The sequence below is a fragment of the Meriones unguiculatus genome, chromosome 14, assembly GCF_030254825.1.
Source record: "Meriones unguiculatus strain TT.TT164.6M chromosome 14, Bangor_MerUng_6.1, whole genome shotgun sequence".
NCBI lineage: Eukaryota > Metazoa > Chordata > Mammalia > Rodentia > Muridae > Meriones > Meriones unguiculatus.
In genome coordinates this window covers 68,094,984-68,112,430 of record NC_083361.1, presented here as the reverse complement: position 1 = coordinate 68,112,430, position 17,447 = coordinate 68,094,984, and the positions used below count along the sequence as shown (strand labels likewise).

The following is a 17,447-nucleotide window of genomic DNA, read 5'->3' as shown; positions in this document are numbered from 1 at the left end:
CAATGTTCTTGCAAATTTGAATCTTCTAGAAATATTTCCTTTGGGAAAACGCAAATGTCGTTATTTGCCTCCTGTTTCCTAATGTTCTATTCATGATTAGATTTGAAAATATGTAACTGAGAGACGGTTTAAACCTGAAAGGGAATGGAATAGGAAAACATTCAGCCTCACCTTTTCTGCAGGTTAAGAAATGTCTGTTGTACATTTATTCCTTTTTCATCATAAATGAAAAGAATATCTTGCTTTTGAAAATAGGATTTTAAAATTACATTAAAAAACAGTTATTGTAACTTCAACTTGGTGTGTGCATTTGTTTTTTTCTATTTTCTAAGTTATTGAGATACAAATTACTATCCAGCTATCTGATGTATGCAGTTCGGTGGCATCTATCACAATTTGAGAACATTTTTGTCTCTATCCCTAAAGAAATTCCTCCGTCAGCCATCAGCTTCTCTAGCCCTAAGCAAGCGCTTACCCACATTCTCTTTTACTTGCCAAGACATCCTCAGATTTTGTCTGTGTTGTGGCATGTGTATATATGTGTGTTCTTTATTTATTTTGAAGCAGGATTCCATTATGTAGCTCAGGCTGTCCTGGATCTGGAGATCCTTCTGCCCAGCTGGACCTAGTGGCACAGGTCTGTAATCAGCCCTTGGGAAATTGAGGCAGGAGGACTGTGAGTTTAAGGCTAACCTTGGCTACATAGTGAAGATATTATAAGCAACAAAGACCAAACCCAAACAACCAACCACCAAAAGAGAAGAGATGCTACCATAGCCTTCTGCACCCTGGAATTCCAGGCAGGTGCTGTTGTGCTCTGCTGTTCATCCATAGATTTATTTCCCATTAATTGCTGTGAACATTCACGTGTTGAGTTTTAGTATGGACCTATCTTTTCATTTCTCCTGACTATATGTGAGGTAGAATCATCAGGCTACCTAATAGCCCAATGGTAAGCATTTAAAGAAACTGGCAAAATGTTTTTCAAGTGGTTGTACCCTTTCACATTACTGTCAGCTGTTGATACCATTGATTATTCCAGTTTCTTCCTATCTCCTCCAAAGTTTATCTTTTTTGTTTATTTTTGTTTTCTGAAGTAGGGAGTGAATTCAGAGCCTCCCTCATTTTAGGCAATCCTCTACCACTGCGCTATATAATCCTTGCCTTGTTCTCTTTAATTAAAGGCATTTTAGTGGATGAAAATGGATCTCCTTGTAAAAGGTTTGATGTCTGTTTCCATAGTGACTAAGGATGCTGAGCACCTGTCTTTTCTATGCTTATTGACCCTTTGTATATCTCTGAAGATCATAGAATTGTTTAAGAACCTCTTGAGTGAAAGTCCCTTGAAAATTGCAGTGTACTGAAAGATAGGACAGGTTGTTAGAATAACTGGGGCATGTAAGCAGGCGGTAGTTTGCCTTTTTGTTGAACCAGGAATTAGTTGGCCTCATTGTTTTATATCACCACCACATCCCCATTTTTGCTACTTCCTTTAGAGTTGTACAAAGGGCTTTAGTTGAAAAGATGTTCTTGTCAATTTAAAAGAGTGCTGGTGCTTATTGTGCTCTGTGTTTCTGAGCACACAGAGTTAATCTTTGACAACATCCAAGCAAATGTGAGCTTGGTGTGTTGTTTACATGGAAACCAGGAAGATAGTGATTGATTTGTTCCAGTTTGTGGGCCAGTGATTAGCAAGTTTGCATTCATGCATTCATAGATACCCAGAGCCTTTCGGAACCCACGCCGAGCCTGCCATTTCTTCTCAGTGATTAGTTCCCTGTTTGTGTGGTCACTGCTGCAAACGCCTCCCGCCTTCCCACCTTGACTTAATAGCTTTTAAATAACTGGCCATTTCACAGCTAAGATTCAGTGGTGTAGAAAGAAAGGGATTAAGTTTTTTAAATGTGTTTTTCGCCTTAAGGAAGATTTAAGCCGAACATTTTTTGTATGCTGTGCAACGCCGTGTGGTGCCCGGACCTGAAGTACTGCTGTCTGCGGGGGTTTGTTAGGACCACAGTCTCAGGCCCTAAGTCCAGGCAAATTAAAAGAGAACCTGCGTTTGAACACCATCCCCAGCTGACGCATTGCACATTACCCTGTGAGAAGGCTGACCTAGAGGGTTTTAGGGCTTAAACCATTTTTAGATTTCTTTATTTTATGTTTATGAGTGATTTGCCTGCATGAATATGTGTGTAGCACATGTTTACCTGGTGCCCTGGGAGGCCAGAGGAGGGCATCCCTTGGAACTGGCCTTACTGATGGTTGCCAGACATCATGGCTACAGGGAATTGAAACTGGGCCCACTGTAAGGGGAACAAATGCTCTTAATGGCTGAACCAGTTCTCCAGTTCCTGATACAGAGGGTTTTGTTATTTTGTTTGTCTTGTAAGACAGGGTTTCCCTTTGTACTCTGGCTATACTGGAACTCACTCTGTAGACCAGGCTGGCTTTGAACTAAGAGGTCTGCCTGCCTCTGCCTTGAGTGCTGGTATCAAAGGTGAGCACCACCATCTCCTGGCTCTGAGCTAGAGTTTTTAACTACTTAGTTTCTGTCTGGTTTCTCCCTTATCCTTTCTGTTTGTTTGTTTTGAGACTGGGTCTCAACTGTGTATTTCTGGCTGGCCTGCAACTTAATAAGTAGACCAAGCTAGCCACCATGCATGGCTTAAAAAAAAAAGGTGCCATACTTATTCTTAACCGCATAAGTGGAAATCAAATGTGACTTACCAAGTGATTCATTCACAGCTGAGGTCTCTCAAGATTACATGACTGAAAAAAGTTTATTTATAGTACTACTTAGTTGTCCCAAATTCACATCTGTAAATGGATTTTCTATTCTCTCCAGTAATCCTTTGTTGGCGAGTAAAACAGCATTTTATCTATAGTACTGGTATTAAAGTAAAAAAAAAAAATGAGAAATTTAACTCTGAGAAATGTACATGATTACATCTTGATCTTCATACAGTGCAGGCACTTTGAGGCATGTTAATTACCCAGCATGGATATTTTTCAGAGGGCTAGGGTCAGAAAAAAAGAAAAAATACCATAGGGTCTTTGTGAAATTTTGGATTCTGATTCCTTGTTTGAATCTCAGCTTGCCTGTAAGACAGTAATAGTTTGTGACTGAAATACCTCAGTAAATAAGCCCACCTTAATCCCCGTAGCCTTGTCTTTTTCATAGTCATTCTCCGTTTCCACGTGCTTATACATGATCTTTTCCAATTGTTCCCAGCGTGAAATCCCTTTTTAAACATTATTTTATGTTATTTAGAGAGTGTATGGATGGATGGATGGATGGATGGATGGGTGGATGTATGTGTGTGTGTGTTAGATCCCCCAAAACTGGAGGTACAGACAGTTGTAAGCTCCCTGTGGGTGCTGGGAATTGAAACTGAGTCCCCTGGAAGAGCAGCCACTGCTCTTAACCTGATCTCTCTAGCCTGGAACCCTCTCTTACATATCTGTCCTTGATGGGCACACTCCTCACTTGCCCCCTGACCCTGCTTTTTGTTGTTGTTCCATAGCCAGAAGAAATTCAACAGCAGATTGTTCGAGAGACTTTCCATCTGGTCCTCAAGCGAGACGACAACATCTGTAACTTCTTAGAAGGCGGAAGGTAAAGCCAGCTGCAGGCCCCCATCCCCTCCTCCCCCAGCCCCACTCTGGTGGCCTTCCTTGCTTTTGCTTTTTCTGGCACATTCAGTGGTCAGTGGCACTTGATGCAGCATAACCTTTTCTTTTTCTGGTTTGTGTGTGTGTAGGGGATTGTCAGTCAAGACTAGGTTCCTCTGTGTAGCCCAGGCTGGCCCTGAACTCAGAAGTTCGCCTGCCTCTGCCTTCTGGGTGCTAGGATTAAAGATGTGTACCACTGCACCAGACCCAGAACCTGCTCTTAGCATGCCCTGTTCAGGGAGACACCTGATTCTCTGGGAAACACAATACTGGGCTTCAGACATCACTCTGAAATTTTTTTTTCTTTCTCTTTATATTTTATCTTTTTTTAAAAATACTTTATCTATTCTTATTTTCTGTGCATTGGTGTTTTGCCAACATATATGTCTATGTGAAAGAGTTGGATTCCCTAGAACAGGGGTTCCAGACAGTTGTGAGCTGCCATATGGGTGCTGGGAATTGAACCTGGGTCCTCTGGAAGAGCAGCCCTTGCTCTTAAATGCTGAGCCAGCTCTCTAGTCATCACTCTGACTTAGAGTCACTGGCAAGAGAAAGGTAAAGGTGAAGTCAGGGTGCAGCTGCCATTTGTGTGGAAAGTGCCTGGTCCGAGTGCTCCGCCTCCCTCCTCTCCGTTAGGCCCATCCCATTTTTTGGTGCAGGGGTCTTTGACACTTTAACATTCAAGTTCTCAACTATTTACTACCGTTTTCCACAGTTTGATTGGTGGTTCTGACTACAAACTGATTTACCGGCACTATGCTACCCTCTACTTTGTATTTTGCGTGGATTCATCAGAGAGTGAACTTGGGATCTTGGACCTCATTCAGGTATGTGTAGCCATAGAATAATGGCAGCGACTTTAGAGTTTTCATGGAGCTGAGGGAGTGGGGGAGTTGGGGGAGTAAGTAACCAGCCTTTGTTTGGATCCTTTCTTCAGTCTCATCAAGGTTGGTAAGAGTTGCCAGATGTCCACCAGGTGGCGCTCTGGGAAAAATGCCTGAGCAGCCTCCCAGAACTATGCTCTTGGAGAGTGGTTTCTACCCGGCCCTTTCACTGCCCTGGGTTTTCAATGCTGAATTTTCTTCTTAGCTTTGAAACCAAATTACATTTAAGTATTTATACTTTCTGTGTGCAAGACACATGGACTTGTATTTGGATAGATACTGTGGAGGCCAGAGGTTAACATCTGGTGCCTTCCTCAGTTGCTTTCCACCTTGACTTTTGAGATAGTTAACTTTTCACTGGACTTGTAGCTGCTGATTCTGTTAAGACAGGCTTGCCAGCAAGCCCCAGGCATGAACCTGCCTCTGCCTCCCCATGGCCAGGCTTTGCTGTACTAGGCTTTTTGTTTGGGTTCTGGGAGATCAAGCTCAGGCCCTTATGGTTGTGCAGCAAGCACTTACAGATTGAATCATCTCCCCAGTCCTAAGTATTGTATTTTTACTTGGCATGGTGCCTCAAGCATGACCTCCTTTGTTGGGAGGTCAAGCAAAGACAACAGCAGCCTCCAAGGTGAGATCAGTGGATTAGCTATGAAAGCAATAGCTTTTTCCCTTCATTTATTGCATAACTAATTTTAGTTGCAAAACCAAGAGCCAGTGTTACCTTAAGGAAGAAGTCTAAAGGCACACTCAAAACAAAAGTATCTCTTACAAAACCGAATGCAAGTTTGGAAGCTGAGCATTGTAGTGCTGTAATCCCAGCCGCTCTGGAGGCCAAGGCAGGGTTATTAGTGGGGAGCACAGGGTGCCTTTTGTGAGATCTTGATTTTGAAAACGAAAGAGGTTTTAAATAGACTAAGAATGAAACTACATGGGACAGTTTTACTGGAATTTGAAAGGAAAAACAACAGGATGGAAATCTGGAAATCTCAGCATCTACCAGGATGGGGGGAAAATGGATAAGATACCAAAAAATCATACACCAGTTTTTCTGACATAGAAGGGGTGAACAGCTGGAGACCCCATCTCAAACAAGGTAGAAACTGAGGATCAAAACCTGAGGTTGCCCTCTGACCTCCACATGAAAGTCATGCTTTCTGAGTTTGAGAAAACAGTGAATTTGCTATATATACAAATGTATAGTTAAAATATTATGTGATGATTAAGGATAGTGTTTGAAAATTAACTTATAGATTACCCGATATTGATTCCAACAAAATTTCAAAATTGGACCAGTTGTGGTAGTGCATGCCTATAATCCCAGCACTCCGGGAAGCAGAGGCAGGAGGATCATTGCCAAGTTCAGGACCCCACCTGGTCTACATAGTGAGTTCCAGCCAGTCAGTGAGACCCTGCCTAAAAAGGAAACTAAGAACCCCACAAAAGTTGCAAAATCATAAAAGAAAAAACAAAGTAATATTTGGAGTAAATACAGCATTCTCTTGTTGGGAGGTCAAGCAAAGACAACAGCAGCCTCCAAGGCAGAATCAGTGGACCAGATACAAAAGCAAGTTTCTTCAGAAAGCCTTCAAGAGCCCAGGAAAGGGAAACTCAGGAAAGTAAAGGACCAAGTGTATGTGTGTCAGCATACAAGGCCAGTAAGTAAGTAAAGCCAACAAAAGCTCAATTCCCACCAACTACAGATACTACTTTCATTGAAAAAATCATTTCATTGTAAGTATCTATATTTTAATTAATTAACACACTCTCTCTCTCTCTCTGTGTGTGTGTGTGTGTGTGTGTGTGTGTGTGTATGCCCAAGAGTGTGAGTATAATGGTGTAGGTTTAGAGGTCTGACTTATTAGGGTTTCTATTCCATGTGTGTGATAAAACACCATGAGCAAAAGCAGCTTGTGGAGGAAACAGTTTGTATCTGCTTATAGTTCCCACATCACAGTCCATCACTGAGGAAGTCAGGACAGAAACTCAAGCTGGGCAGGGACCTGGAGGTGGGAGCTGATGCAGAAGCCACCGAGGAGTGCTGCTCACTGCCTTGCTCTCTGTGGCTTGCCTTCTTATGTAATCCAGGATCACCAGCCCACCGGTGGTACCACCACCGTGACTGAGCTGGGCCCTCCCACATAATCACCCGTCAAAAAAATACTCCACAGGCTTGCCCACGGGCCAGTCTGACGACTAGCTTGTGACAAGTTGCCATAAAACCAGTCAGAAATACCTTGGTGAGTCAGGCACTCACCCTGTACTGTGTGAGTCCTGGAGATCAAACTCAAGTTGTCAGGCTTGTCCATGAGCATCTTTGCTATCGGGCCATCTTGCTGGCCCTGTGCTCTTCTGTAGTATTACAATATTTGAAATCCTGAGGTTTTATGACAAATTCTGATGCATAGGAAGAAAAATCAGTCCTTGTTATTGCCATTTTCTCAGCATATTCTTTAACATTTTCCAGAAAATTTGATTTGGAATATGTGTGTAATGACTTTGTAATTTGACAAAATTTCCCAGTACTAATGGATTTGCATTTTTAGGTCATAAAGATTCACCACGAAGTACCAGTGTGGTGATTCAAACTCATATTTAGCTGCTATTCTGTTTGCTTGTTTGTTTTTGTTTCTTTGAGACAGGATTTCCCTGGGTAGCCCTGGCTATCCTAGAACTTGCTTTGTAGACCAAGCTGGCCTCAAACTTAGAGATTCATCTGCTTCTGCCTCTCAAGTGCTCAACCACTGCCCACTTTAACTGCTATTCTTAAACGATCACTGTATTATGTAAAGTGCAAAGAGTTTTAAAAAGTGCCACTCTGGAATGACTGTGTCTGTTTTGGCATTACGCATGCATGTATTTCTGTAAGGTATACACTGAGGAGTACAGCTGCTAGGTCCTAGAGTATTAATACTTAATAGTCTGCCATTTTCCAGTGTTTGGTTTCCAGGAGGAGCCATGTCAGTTACCAGTCCCAGATCTGGAGGTGGGACTGACACTTTTGCCCATTGCATCTTGATATCACATCATCAAGGAAAACAGTAGTTGAGCTCTGGCTAGAATAACACTTTGCTTTCTAACTAAGGCAAAAATTGGTACTAGGTTTTGGGGTATTGCTATAACAGATCCAACCATGTATTTCTGGGAAGGTCACGGTGGCATTTGAGATTTGGGCTAGAAAAGCTCTTGAGTGCTCAGAGTTCAGTGGCTTGTTCTGTGGGAGCTTGGAAGATAAGAATGCTGAGAGAAATGTCGATGCTAGAGGCCTGGCTTGTGATGTTTCAGAGGAACTAAAGACTATCAGGGCCATTTATATGATATTTTGAATTAAGAATCTGTTTCTGGTCAGCTGGGGATGAAGAATCAGCCTTGATTAAGAAGAGACCAACACTTTCCTGGGACAAGTGATGTTAACCTACCAGAGCTAAGAAATAGCAGTAATTAAGAAGAGACCTTAGTTATTGAAGTGAAATCTTTTTTTTTTTTTTAAAGATTTAATTATTTGTAATGTGTAAAGTGTTTTGCCTGCATGTACACCTGCATGCCAGAAGAGGGCACCCAGATCTCATTATAGATGGTTGTGAGCCACCATGTGGTTGTTGGGAATTGAACTCAGGACCTTTGGAAGGGCAGCCAGTGCTCTTTACCTCTGAGTCATCTTCTCCAGCCCCAAAGTAAAATTTTTTGAGACATGTTTTCTTAGGGTCAGCGTACAGAAACTGTGATCCAGTGGGCCCTGAGGCTGACTCTCAATGCTAGGAGCCTTGGTAACGAATAAGAGTCATCTCTTATTGATACTGGTGATAGTGGTTTTGAAGGCATGAAGGGGTTATGGCGAGCATCTGAGGCTTGGCACCATGAGAGTATAAAAGAGACCACTGGTGGAGGTGCAGTCAAAGTCCCGGGACTGAAGGGGTCATGGAGAGATGCTGAGGCTTGGCACCATGTGGTAGGGTTACGGTCCCTGAAGAGAACCCGGAGAGGTTATTGGTGAAGGTACAGCCCAGTTGCAAAGACTCCAGCATTTTTGAAATGACAGCACCATGGGACGTCCTCCAAAGAACTGCAGCAGGTGTTGAGGGGAGCTAGCTTGAGCCTAGGAGACGAACTGTGTATGTTGCAGAGGGTGGGCCCTTTGGAGCCCAGAGGGTTGTAAACTTTTTACACTGTTGAATTTGGTTTTGCTTTAGTCTGATTGTGATTGTGCCCTGGCTCTTCCTTTTTGAAATAAGAATATAACTTATTATTTAAGTTGTTATAGGTAAGAGATTGGAATTTTAGAGAGGCTTTGGATTTTGTTTGTTTGTTTTTTTGAGACAGCATTTCTCTGTATAGCCCTGGCTATCCTGGAACTCACTTTGTAGACCAGGCTGGCCTTGAACTCACAGAGATCTGCCTGCCTCTGCCTCCTAAAGGCATGAGCCACCACTGCCTGGCTGAGACTGAACTTTCAAAGTGTTTGGATTCTTAAGACTATGGGACTTTTAAAAGTTAAAAAGGGGAGGGGGCTGGAGAAATGGCTCAGTGGTTAAGAGCACATATTGTTATCACAGAGGACCCAAGTTTGATTCCCAGAACCCACATAAGGCAGCTCATCACTGCCTGGAACTCCATCTTCAGGGAGCCAACACTTTCCTGGTTTCCTTAGGCACACACACAAGCACACATACATACACAAAAATAATATTTTTAAAAGTTGGAGAACGTTATATTGTGTTGTTAATATGAGATTTTAGGGATGGACAGATGAGAAAGGAGTAGTTATGTCTTAACAGTGATGTGCTTGTATGTCACGTTGAAAAGGGATCAGCTGTGCTGGCTAGTTTTATGCCAGCTTGACACAAGCTAGAGCCATCTGGGAAGAGGCCCCACTAGAGGGGCCTGTGGGCAAGCCTGTTGGACATTTTTGTGACTGATGATTGATGAGGGAGGGCCCAGCTCATTTGGGCAGTACTGCCCTTGGGCTAGTTATCCTGGGTGGTACAAGAAAGCAGAAAGCAGGTCAAGCAAGCCAGGGAGAGCAAGCCAGTAAGCAGCACACGTTGGTGGCCTCTGAGTCAGCTTCTGCCTCTAGGTTCCTGTCCAGCTTGAGTTTCTGTACTGACTTTTCTTAGTGATAGATGGTGATGTGGAACTGTTAGCTGAAGTAAACCCTCCCCAAGTTGCTTTTGTTCACGGTATTTTATCACAGCAATAGCAACCGCAACTGAGACACAAACATAAGAGAAGAGACAGAGCAGCCAGCTCTTCAGCTGCTGAGTCTCCTCAGCAGCCACCACAGGGTTATTTGATTTTTTTTGTACTCATCTTGAGCCACTGTGCAAGAGTGTGCCTGATGTACTGTTCCTGATGAGACCCGTTTTTATCCAGCATTGAATATCCATGCCAGTGCTGACAATGAGGCTGTAAAACAAAGGAGGTCCTACTCTGAGGGAGGAATAAAAAACTTAGGAGTTGGGTTGGCTAGAAGGTTCAGCATGTAAAGGTACTTGCTGCCAAGCAAAGTAACCTGAGTTTGATACCTTGACCTTCTTTTTGGAAAGAGAGATCCAGTTCACAAGTTGTGCTCTGGCTTACACACATACACAAAATGTACATGCAATTTTTTTTGTTTTTGTTTTTATTTTTCAAGACAGGGTTTCACTGTGTATGTGGCCTTAGCTGCCCTGGACTTGCTTTGTAGATCAGGCTGTCCTCAAACTAACAATGATCTGCCTGCCTCTGCCTCCCTTTACAGGCATGCTCCACCACTCCTGACCAACAAACATATAATTATTTAGAACAGATATCTGGCCAGGTGTAACATCATAAGCCTTTAATCCCAGCACTTGGGAAGCAGAACTGTGCGGATTTCTGAGTTTGAGGTCAGGCCTACTTTATTGAGTGAGTTCCAGGACAGCCAGGGCTGACACAGGAAACTGTGACTTGAGAAACAAAATGAATAAATTAATAAAGACAAAATTATATTAATACTCTAAGAAAAAAAATTTTAAATGAATGTGTACTTCAAGTTTGGGGAAAGGACATAGTATCATAAGTTTGTGTTTTATCCTTTTATGTAAATTAACATCTTTTAATGTGTTTGCTGGTTGAATTGCTAAATTGAAAACAAGGCTTTCCTGATCAATCCCCTGAATTGGTTAAGTGGGTATCAGCGAATGGAGGCAGGGCTTGCTGATTTGTTTTTGAGATCTATTGTGAGGTAAAAAAGAGTGCCATGGCTGCCCCTTTTGCATTATTTTTTTATTTATTTTTACTTTTGTAAAATTTTGACATGGTGTTGCCCCCAGTTGCCTGAGCAGTCCTTGAACTTGCAATCCTCCTGCCTGAGTAGATGGGATTACAGACCTGCTTCTCTAGTGTCAGCCTTTTTTCATGAGGTTGTGGTCTCACTGTGTAGTCCAGGCTGGCCCCAAACCTCTGGTCTCAGGCTGTCTTCCTGCCTCAGCTTTGGCGGCAGCGGGACTAAGGTGTGTGCCAAGTTTGTCCTTTTACTTCACATGTGGCATCTGTCAAATAGTGAGTCATGGTCTTCTCTTTTCTTGTTTCTTCTTATTCCTTAGGTTTTTGTGGAGACGCTGGATAAGTGTTTTGAAAATGTATGTGAGTTGGATTTGATCTTCCATATGGATAAGGTATGTCCTTTCCCGGAACAGGGTCCCTGGAAGACTATCAGGCTAGGACGTCGCCAGCCACCTGTGTGCCCTCTTGCCCTCTCTTTCTCTTGCTCTTTTGCTCTGACCTAGTCCGAGAGTCTGTTTTAATTAGTCAGTTAATTTTGTAGTACTGGGGGTTGAATCCAGGGCCTCCCACATGCTAACCAGGTATTGTACCATGCATCGTCCAAACCTGTCTTAGTTAGTTTAACAGTTAGTCTAATAGCTCTGAGAGGCCAGTGAGATGGCTCAGTGGGTAATGGTACTTGCTGGCCAGGCCTTGATGATCTGAGATCCTCAGAATTCACGTGGTGGAAGGAGAAAACTGACTACTGCAAATTGTCCTCTCACCTCCACACATGGCATGTGTGCCCGCCCCCAAAGTAAACACATAGATTAATCAAACATGTCTTTATACATCTACTTTGTTGGTTGGTTTTGTTGTTGGGTTTGTTTTGTTTTGTTTTTGTTTTTTTGAGGCAGGGTCTTTCTGTGTAGCCCAGGATCCACCTGCTTCTGCCAGGATTAAAGGCATATACCACCACATCTGGCTTTTAACAAACATGTTTTTAAAAAGTTAGATGTTAGATACTTTTTTTTTTACTGTGTATGGGTGTTTGTCTGTCTGTTTGTGCAACAAGTATGTATGTGGCACTCCAGGAGACAAGAAGAATATGGCATTGGGTCTTCTGGGTCTGGAATTACCGATACTGCTATGTGGATGCTGGAAACTTAACCCAGATCCTTTGAAAGAGCAGCTGGTGCTCTCAGCTGCTGAGCTATCCCTCTAGCACTGGTGCATCTTGTTTTTTGTTGTAGTTTTCACTAAGATATATTAATGATTTTAGCACACATAGATTAACACTGGGCCTGTTCTTCCTAGCTCCTGGTTCTTTCGCAGGCAGACTTCTTAGTATTTGGCAGTTCTGACACTAAAATAAGTGGCTATACCTCCAAAACTGAAATTTTATGTTGGTTATGAAATGAGTCTCCTAGATGTAGGCTAGTGACAATGAAGCTTTGGAATGATGAGAACTCAGGAACTCTGATTTAATAGAATTTGTGTCTCGGGGGACTGAAGGGCTTGGTGGTTAAGGTGATTAAGCCAGGCAGAGGTGCACATCTGTAATCCCAGCACTCAGGGAGGCAGAGGCAGGCAGATCTCTGTGAGTTTGAGGCCAGCCTGCTCTACAAAGTAAGTCTAGGACAACCAAGGCTACACAGAGAAACCCTGTCTGGAAAAAAAAAGTACATATTACAGCTGGGTGTAGTGGCACATGCCTTTAATCCCATGTGAGTTCAAGGTCTACAGAGTTGTATTCTAGGACACCCTAGGCTGTTAGAAACCCTGTCTTGAGAAAACAAACAAACAAACAAACAAACAAACAGGAGAGTACATACTACTCTTGCAGAAGATCCAGTCTTGTTTCCCAGTACCAACATACTAGTTGACTTTAGCTAGTTGCTCATAACCAGTTTTCTTTAACTCCAGTGAGGTGATCTGATGCCCTCTTCTGGCCTCCACAGATACCAGGCATGTATGCAGTACACATACATACAGGCAAAACACTTATGCACACAAAATAAACCTTAAAAAACAAAACAAAACAAAAACTTATGTCTTTGCCAAGGAGCAGTGTAGTGACTAATGCATTTGAAACACCATTTGAGATCAGATGCAAGATAATCTGAGGAAAGCATACTCAGACAGAATTGAAATGGACCCAAGGAGCGTTTTCAGATTTGTTTTGTTAGAACTGTGCTGAGGCCTGTGTCCTCATGTGCCAAGTTAAACAGGAGACAACTCACAGGGGGATAGGAACATTATTTTGTCCAGCTGGCACATGCTATCCTCAGTGCTATTCACTGGCAGATCAGCCAGCGACCTTCCAATTATCCATGGCTTTTGGAAGGAGGTTTTTCTGTTTTGTTTTGGTTTTGTGTTTTAATGCTTGTTTATTTATTGTTTGTTTATTTGATATGTGTGGATATTTTGTGTACATGTTTGTATACTGTATGTGTGCAGTGTCCATGGAGGTCAGATAAGGGTGTAGAATCTCTTGCAACTGGAGTTATAAGATGGTTGTGATCCATCATGTGGGTGCTGAGAATCAAACCTGGCTCCTCTAGAAGAGCAGTCAGTGCTTTTTAACTACTGGGCCATCTCTCCAGCCCCCTACTTCACCTTTTGATAAAACCGCCCATTGTCATGGCATAGTTTTTATTAGTTTATTATTATTATTAATTTTTTACACACATTGCTGCTAGCATTATGCAGAACAGTGTCTGGCCATTTCCAGTGGCTTTAAGTAGGAGACTTGCATGAGGGGCAAGAGGTAGACATAATTAAACAGTCCTGGTCAAGGGTCTAGTTGATCTTGTCCCAGTTATGTTTTTTTGTGATCCAAAGAAGTCCTAACTGCTTTAGAGGAGCAATCTGGCTCCTGTAGGATGACCTCAGTCAGTGCACTCTTGTTTGGCTATTAGACACAAGTGCTGTTTTCCTTGGCTTGTGTCTAACTCTAATAGTCTGGTGCAAGAGGATCATGGAACCTATTCCTTCCTTAGAGACAACTTGAGACTGACAGTTTCACAAGGCATCCAGGGCTCAATGATGCTTTTGTGGTGGTCAACCTCCCTTGTTGTCTGAGAGGATCTTTGAAACTTCAGACATCCCTTAACCCTTCTCTTTGCATGCAGTGGTTGTTGTTCTCCAGTTGTTGAGGATGTTGCTATCTTGTGATTTACACCAAAGAGAACACTTCCCTTACCTACTATCTGGGGAACAAAAGGTTAACATTTAGAATATGAGATTGAGTTGTTATTATTATTAATATTGTTAATATATTTAATATTAATATAGTAATATTAATAGTTTTAAAGGGTTGGGTTTTTGTTGTTTTGTTTTTGTTCTTTGAGACTGAGTGTCACTCTGTAGCCACAGCGTATGTGTAGAGGTCAGAGAACAGATTTGTGGGAACCAGTCAGTTCTCTCTACCATATAGGGCCTAGGTATTTGGCTTGGCAGCCAGTGCCTGTATCTTTTGAGCTATCTTAACACCCCACTCATTTTTTTTTAAGTTGTAAAAAACTGGGTGCTGCTTGGGGTTACCTTGTGATATACAGACTGGGTTCCTTTGCAGGTGCTACCTGTTGTTTGCAAATGTAGGCGTGACGTTTTTAATGTCTCAGTATAGATTAAAGCATTGGTCCTTCTTGGGAAAGGAATTTCCTAAGTGACAGAAAATAAGACAAAGATCTCTTTCTTTCTTTCTTTCTTTCTTTTTTTTTTTTTTTCTTTTTTTTTGGTTTTTTGAGACAGGGTTTCTCTGTGTGTAGCCTTGACTGTCCTGGATGTAGATCAGGCTGGCCTTGAATGCACAATGAGCTGCCTGCCTATGCCTCCCAGAGTATTGGGATTACAGGTGTGTAATCCTGTAATCTACTTCATCCTCTATTTTCATGTTGAGGAGTATAATTAAGGGGCAGTCTCTGATGAAGTGACCATCCTCTTTCCCTCCCACAATGAGCTCTCTCTTTTTAAAAAAATGACTTACTGCTTTTTATTTTATGTGCATTGGTGTTAGCCTGCATGTATGTCTGTGAGGGTTTTGGGTCCCCTGGAGCTGAAGTTACAGACAGTTGTGAGATGCCATGTGGTTGCTGGGACTTGAACTAGGGTTCTCTGGAACAGCAGCTAGTTTGTTTTATTTGAGCCACCTCTCCAGCCCAAGAGCTCTGTCTTTATCAGGCAGCTAGTAAGTGCAAGAGCTTCAGTGATGAGCAACACAGAATAGGCATTAGGCTGTTCGTAGCTGATGCCAGTTGTTCATACACATTATCTGGGAGACCACCTGCCTGGTCCTTGAACCCTTGGATGGGAGCCTTGAAGAGCCAGCTGGTCTTGTGAAAGGTAGAGGATGGGAGAAGGGGGGTCCCAAGTTTAAGCTGCTCTATCCAAGCAGTGTAGGGTGTGCTTCTAAGACAGCTTTCCAAATCACAGCATGCCGTTCACGTTTGACTGTCTTTGTTTTGCTGTAAGAATTTTCAGTTGAAAAATTGAAATGTAAGTAGTACCGCTATGCCCGGCTCTTCATAGTCACAGTGTGTTTTGATCATCTACTTTAAGATTATCCCCATTCCTTCCATTCTCCAACTCCACTCCTTTCTCTCTTTAGAAAACAAATAGGAAAAAAGCCCAAACAAGCAAACAAGAACCCATATACATAAATCCATAAAACCACAAAATAAAAAATCATAACATATAAGCAAAAGACCAGTAAAAAAAAAAAGCTCAAATAAAGCATTATTAAAAGAAAGAAAGAAAGAAGGAAAGAAAGAAAGAAAGCTCCCAAAATACCATTGTGTTTATTTTCTGTTGGCCATCTACTGCTGGGTAGGAGACCTGTTCTTAAGTGTGGTTTGTATAATTTAAATTAAAAAATACATTTTTTAACTTGAATTGTACCAAATTCATTAGCTATTTGAAGGTAATTTACATTTTTATAATATAAATTGCATCCGTAGTGTATCTTCACTTCTTTTGGGGAAATTGTTCAAGACTGGCTGTCCAGGAACTTCCCAGATAGCTTACTTTGTAGGTGGCTTCAAACCCACAGTGATCCTCTTGCTTCAGCCTCCCAAGTCTAGGATTACAGACATGAGCTACCATACCCAGCTCTTCTATCTCTGTTTCTGTAGACCTGTCAATTGGCATTCATGATATTTTTCTATAGTGGTTTTGTATTTTGTTAAATTTTATGCTAGATATTGACTTTAATGTAGATATGGTGTTTGGAATATTCATTTTAAATATATTGTTGCTATTTACAATTCATTTTCTTTTTATATGTTACTACTAAGACCAGTGGTTGTGTTAAACTCGTATGCGTTCTTTCACATGTAGACATTTTGTTAATTTCTTTCCAGTGCTTTTACTTTTTGTGTGGTTTTTTTTTTTTTTTTTCACTCCCATTGTGCTGCCCAGGATCTCTAGCGTTGTGTTGGCTAGAAATGGGTTAAATGGCATCAAGTCTTGGTGGCTGATTTTTTTAAAAAGTAATTTATTTAATTTTATGTACATTAGTGTGAAGGTGTCAGATCGCTTAGAACTGGAGTTACAGACAGTTGTGAGCTGCCATGTGGGTGCTGGGAATTGAACCTGAGTCCTTTAGAAGAACAGCCAGTACTTTTAACCTCTGAGCCATCTTTCCAGCCCCTTGGTTGCTGGTTTTAAAGGCATCTTTCACCCTATTGCTATGAAGCACAGCATTTGCTTTGGGTCTTTTGTAAACCTTCTTTACCAGGTTAAGCTTTCTTCCCTGCTCCTCCTTGTGTCTGGGAATTTCTGATCATGGAAGGATATGAGGATTCTCTATCTCCTGGGTGAATCTTTGCCTCGTCATGCTAATGCTGTTTAAGCAAACATCTGTTAAGGATGTCTGCTCAGTCAGTAACGTGATGCCAGGTCTGCTCTATTAGGCATGGCTTTTAGTACATGGCCATAAAAATACTGCCCTTCTCATAGGTCTTATCTTAGTGCCATAAAGCATCTTGCTGCTGCAGCAGATTTCTCTTACTGTTTATTTTTAGGTGTTGATTGGCACTGGGAAAAGACTGCTCATATCTATAGAATTTGTTGATATTGATGATGGACAGTCAGAATCCTATCTTAGTCACCCTTAGAATGTCTGAAGGTGTTTTCCAGCAGAAGACTTCACTTTCATTACACGTCAGGCTTATGATCTCCACCCTCACAAAGCATTTGCCATCTCGGGCATATACATACAATCCCGCCTCCCCCCCCAAAAGGTGTATCATGATGGTCAGCTTTTTGTTTTGTTCAACTTATGTAGACAAAAGACCTGTCTCAAAACAGCAAGATTGTCACTGAATTCCATGCCTCTCAACTGAAGAATCTTCTCACTTGAGGCTAGAAGCTCCTGGTCGTAGATTTCGCCGTCTGCACTAGCTGGTAGCTGCTCTGTCTGTCACCTTGTGCTCATGGGGCCTGTGTGGACTACATTCGACTGATTTTGAATACTTTGGAGAGTTTTCCAATCTTGGCGTCTCTTTTGTTTGCTTTAAGAAAGAGTTTCATGTAGCCTAGGCTGGCCTTGAGCTTACTATGTAGCCAAGGCTGAACTGAATGGCCCTCCTCCCCACTCCAAGTCCTGGATTTATAGGCACTTGCTACCACACCCTCCTCTAATCTTGGGATTTTTTTTTCAGACTTCTA

At 42.1% G+C, this 17,447-nt stretch overlaps 1 protein-coding gene across 2 annotated transcripts in view; it reads left to right on the top strand.

Moving 5' to 3' along the window:
- The window catches only part of Ap3s2 (adaptor related protein complex 3 subunit sigma 2), a 46,281-nt gene that overhangs the window by 1,451 nt on the left and 27,383 nt on the right, over nucleotides 1-17,447 (top strand). The window contains exons 2-4 of one of the 2 annotated variants that reach the window (XM_021658928.2): nucleotides 3,525-3,616; nucleotides 4,388-4,499; nucleotides 11,117-11,188. In XM_021658928.2, the coding sequence (XP_021514603.1) occupies nucleotides 3,525-3,616; nucleotides 4,388-4,499; nucleotides 11,117-11,188 (276 nt within the window). The remainder of the gene's footprint in view (nucleotides 1-3,524; nucleotides 3,617-4,387; nucleotides 4,500-11,116; nucleotides 11,189-17,447) is intronic. The other variant, XM_060367407.1, reaches the window with a different exon arrangement.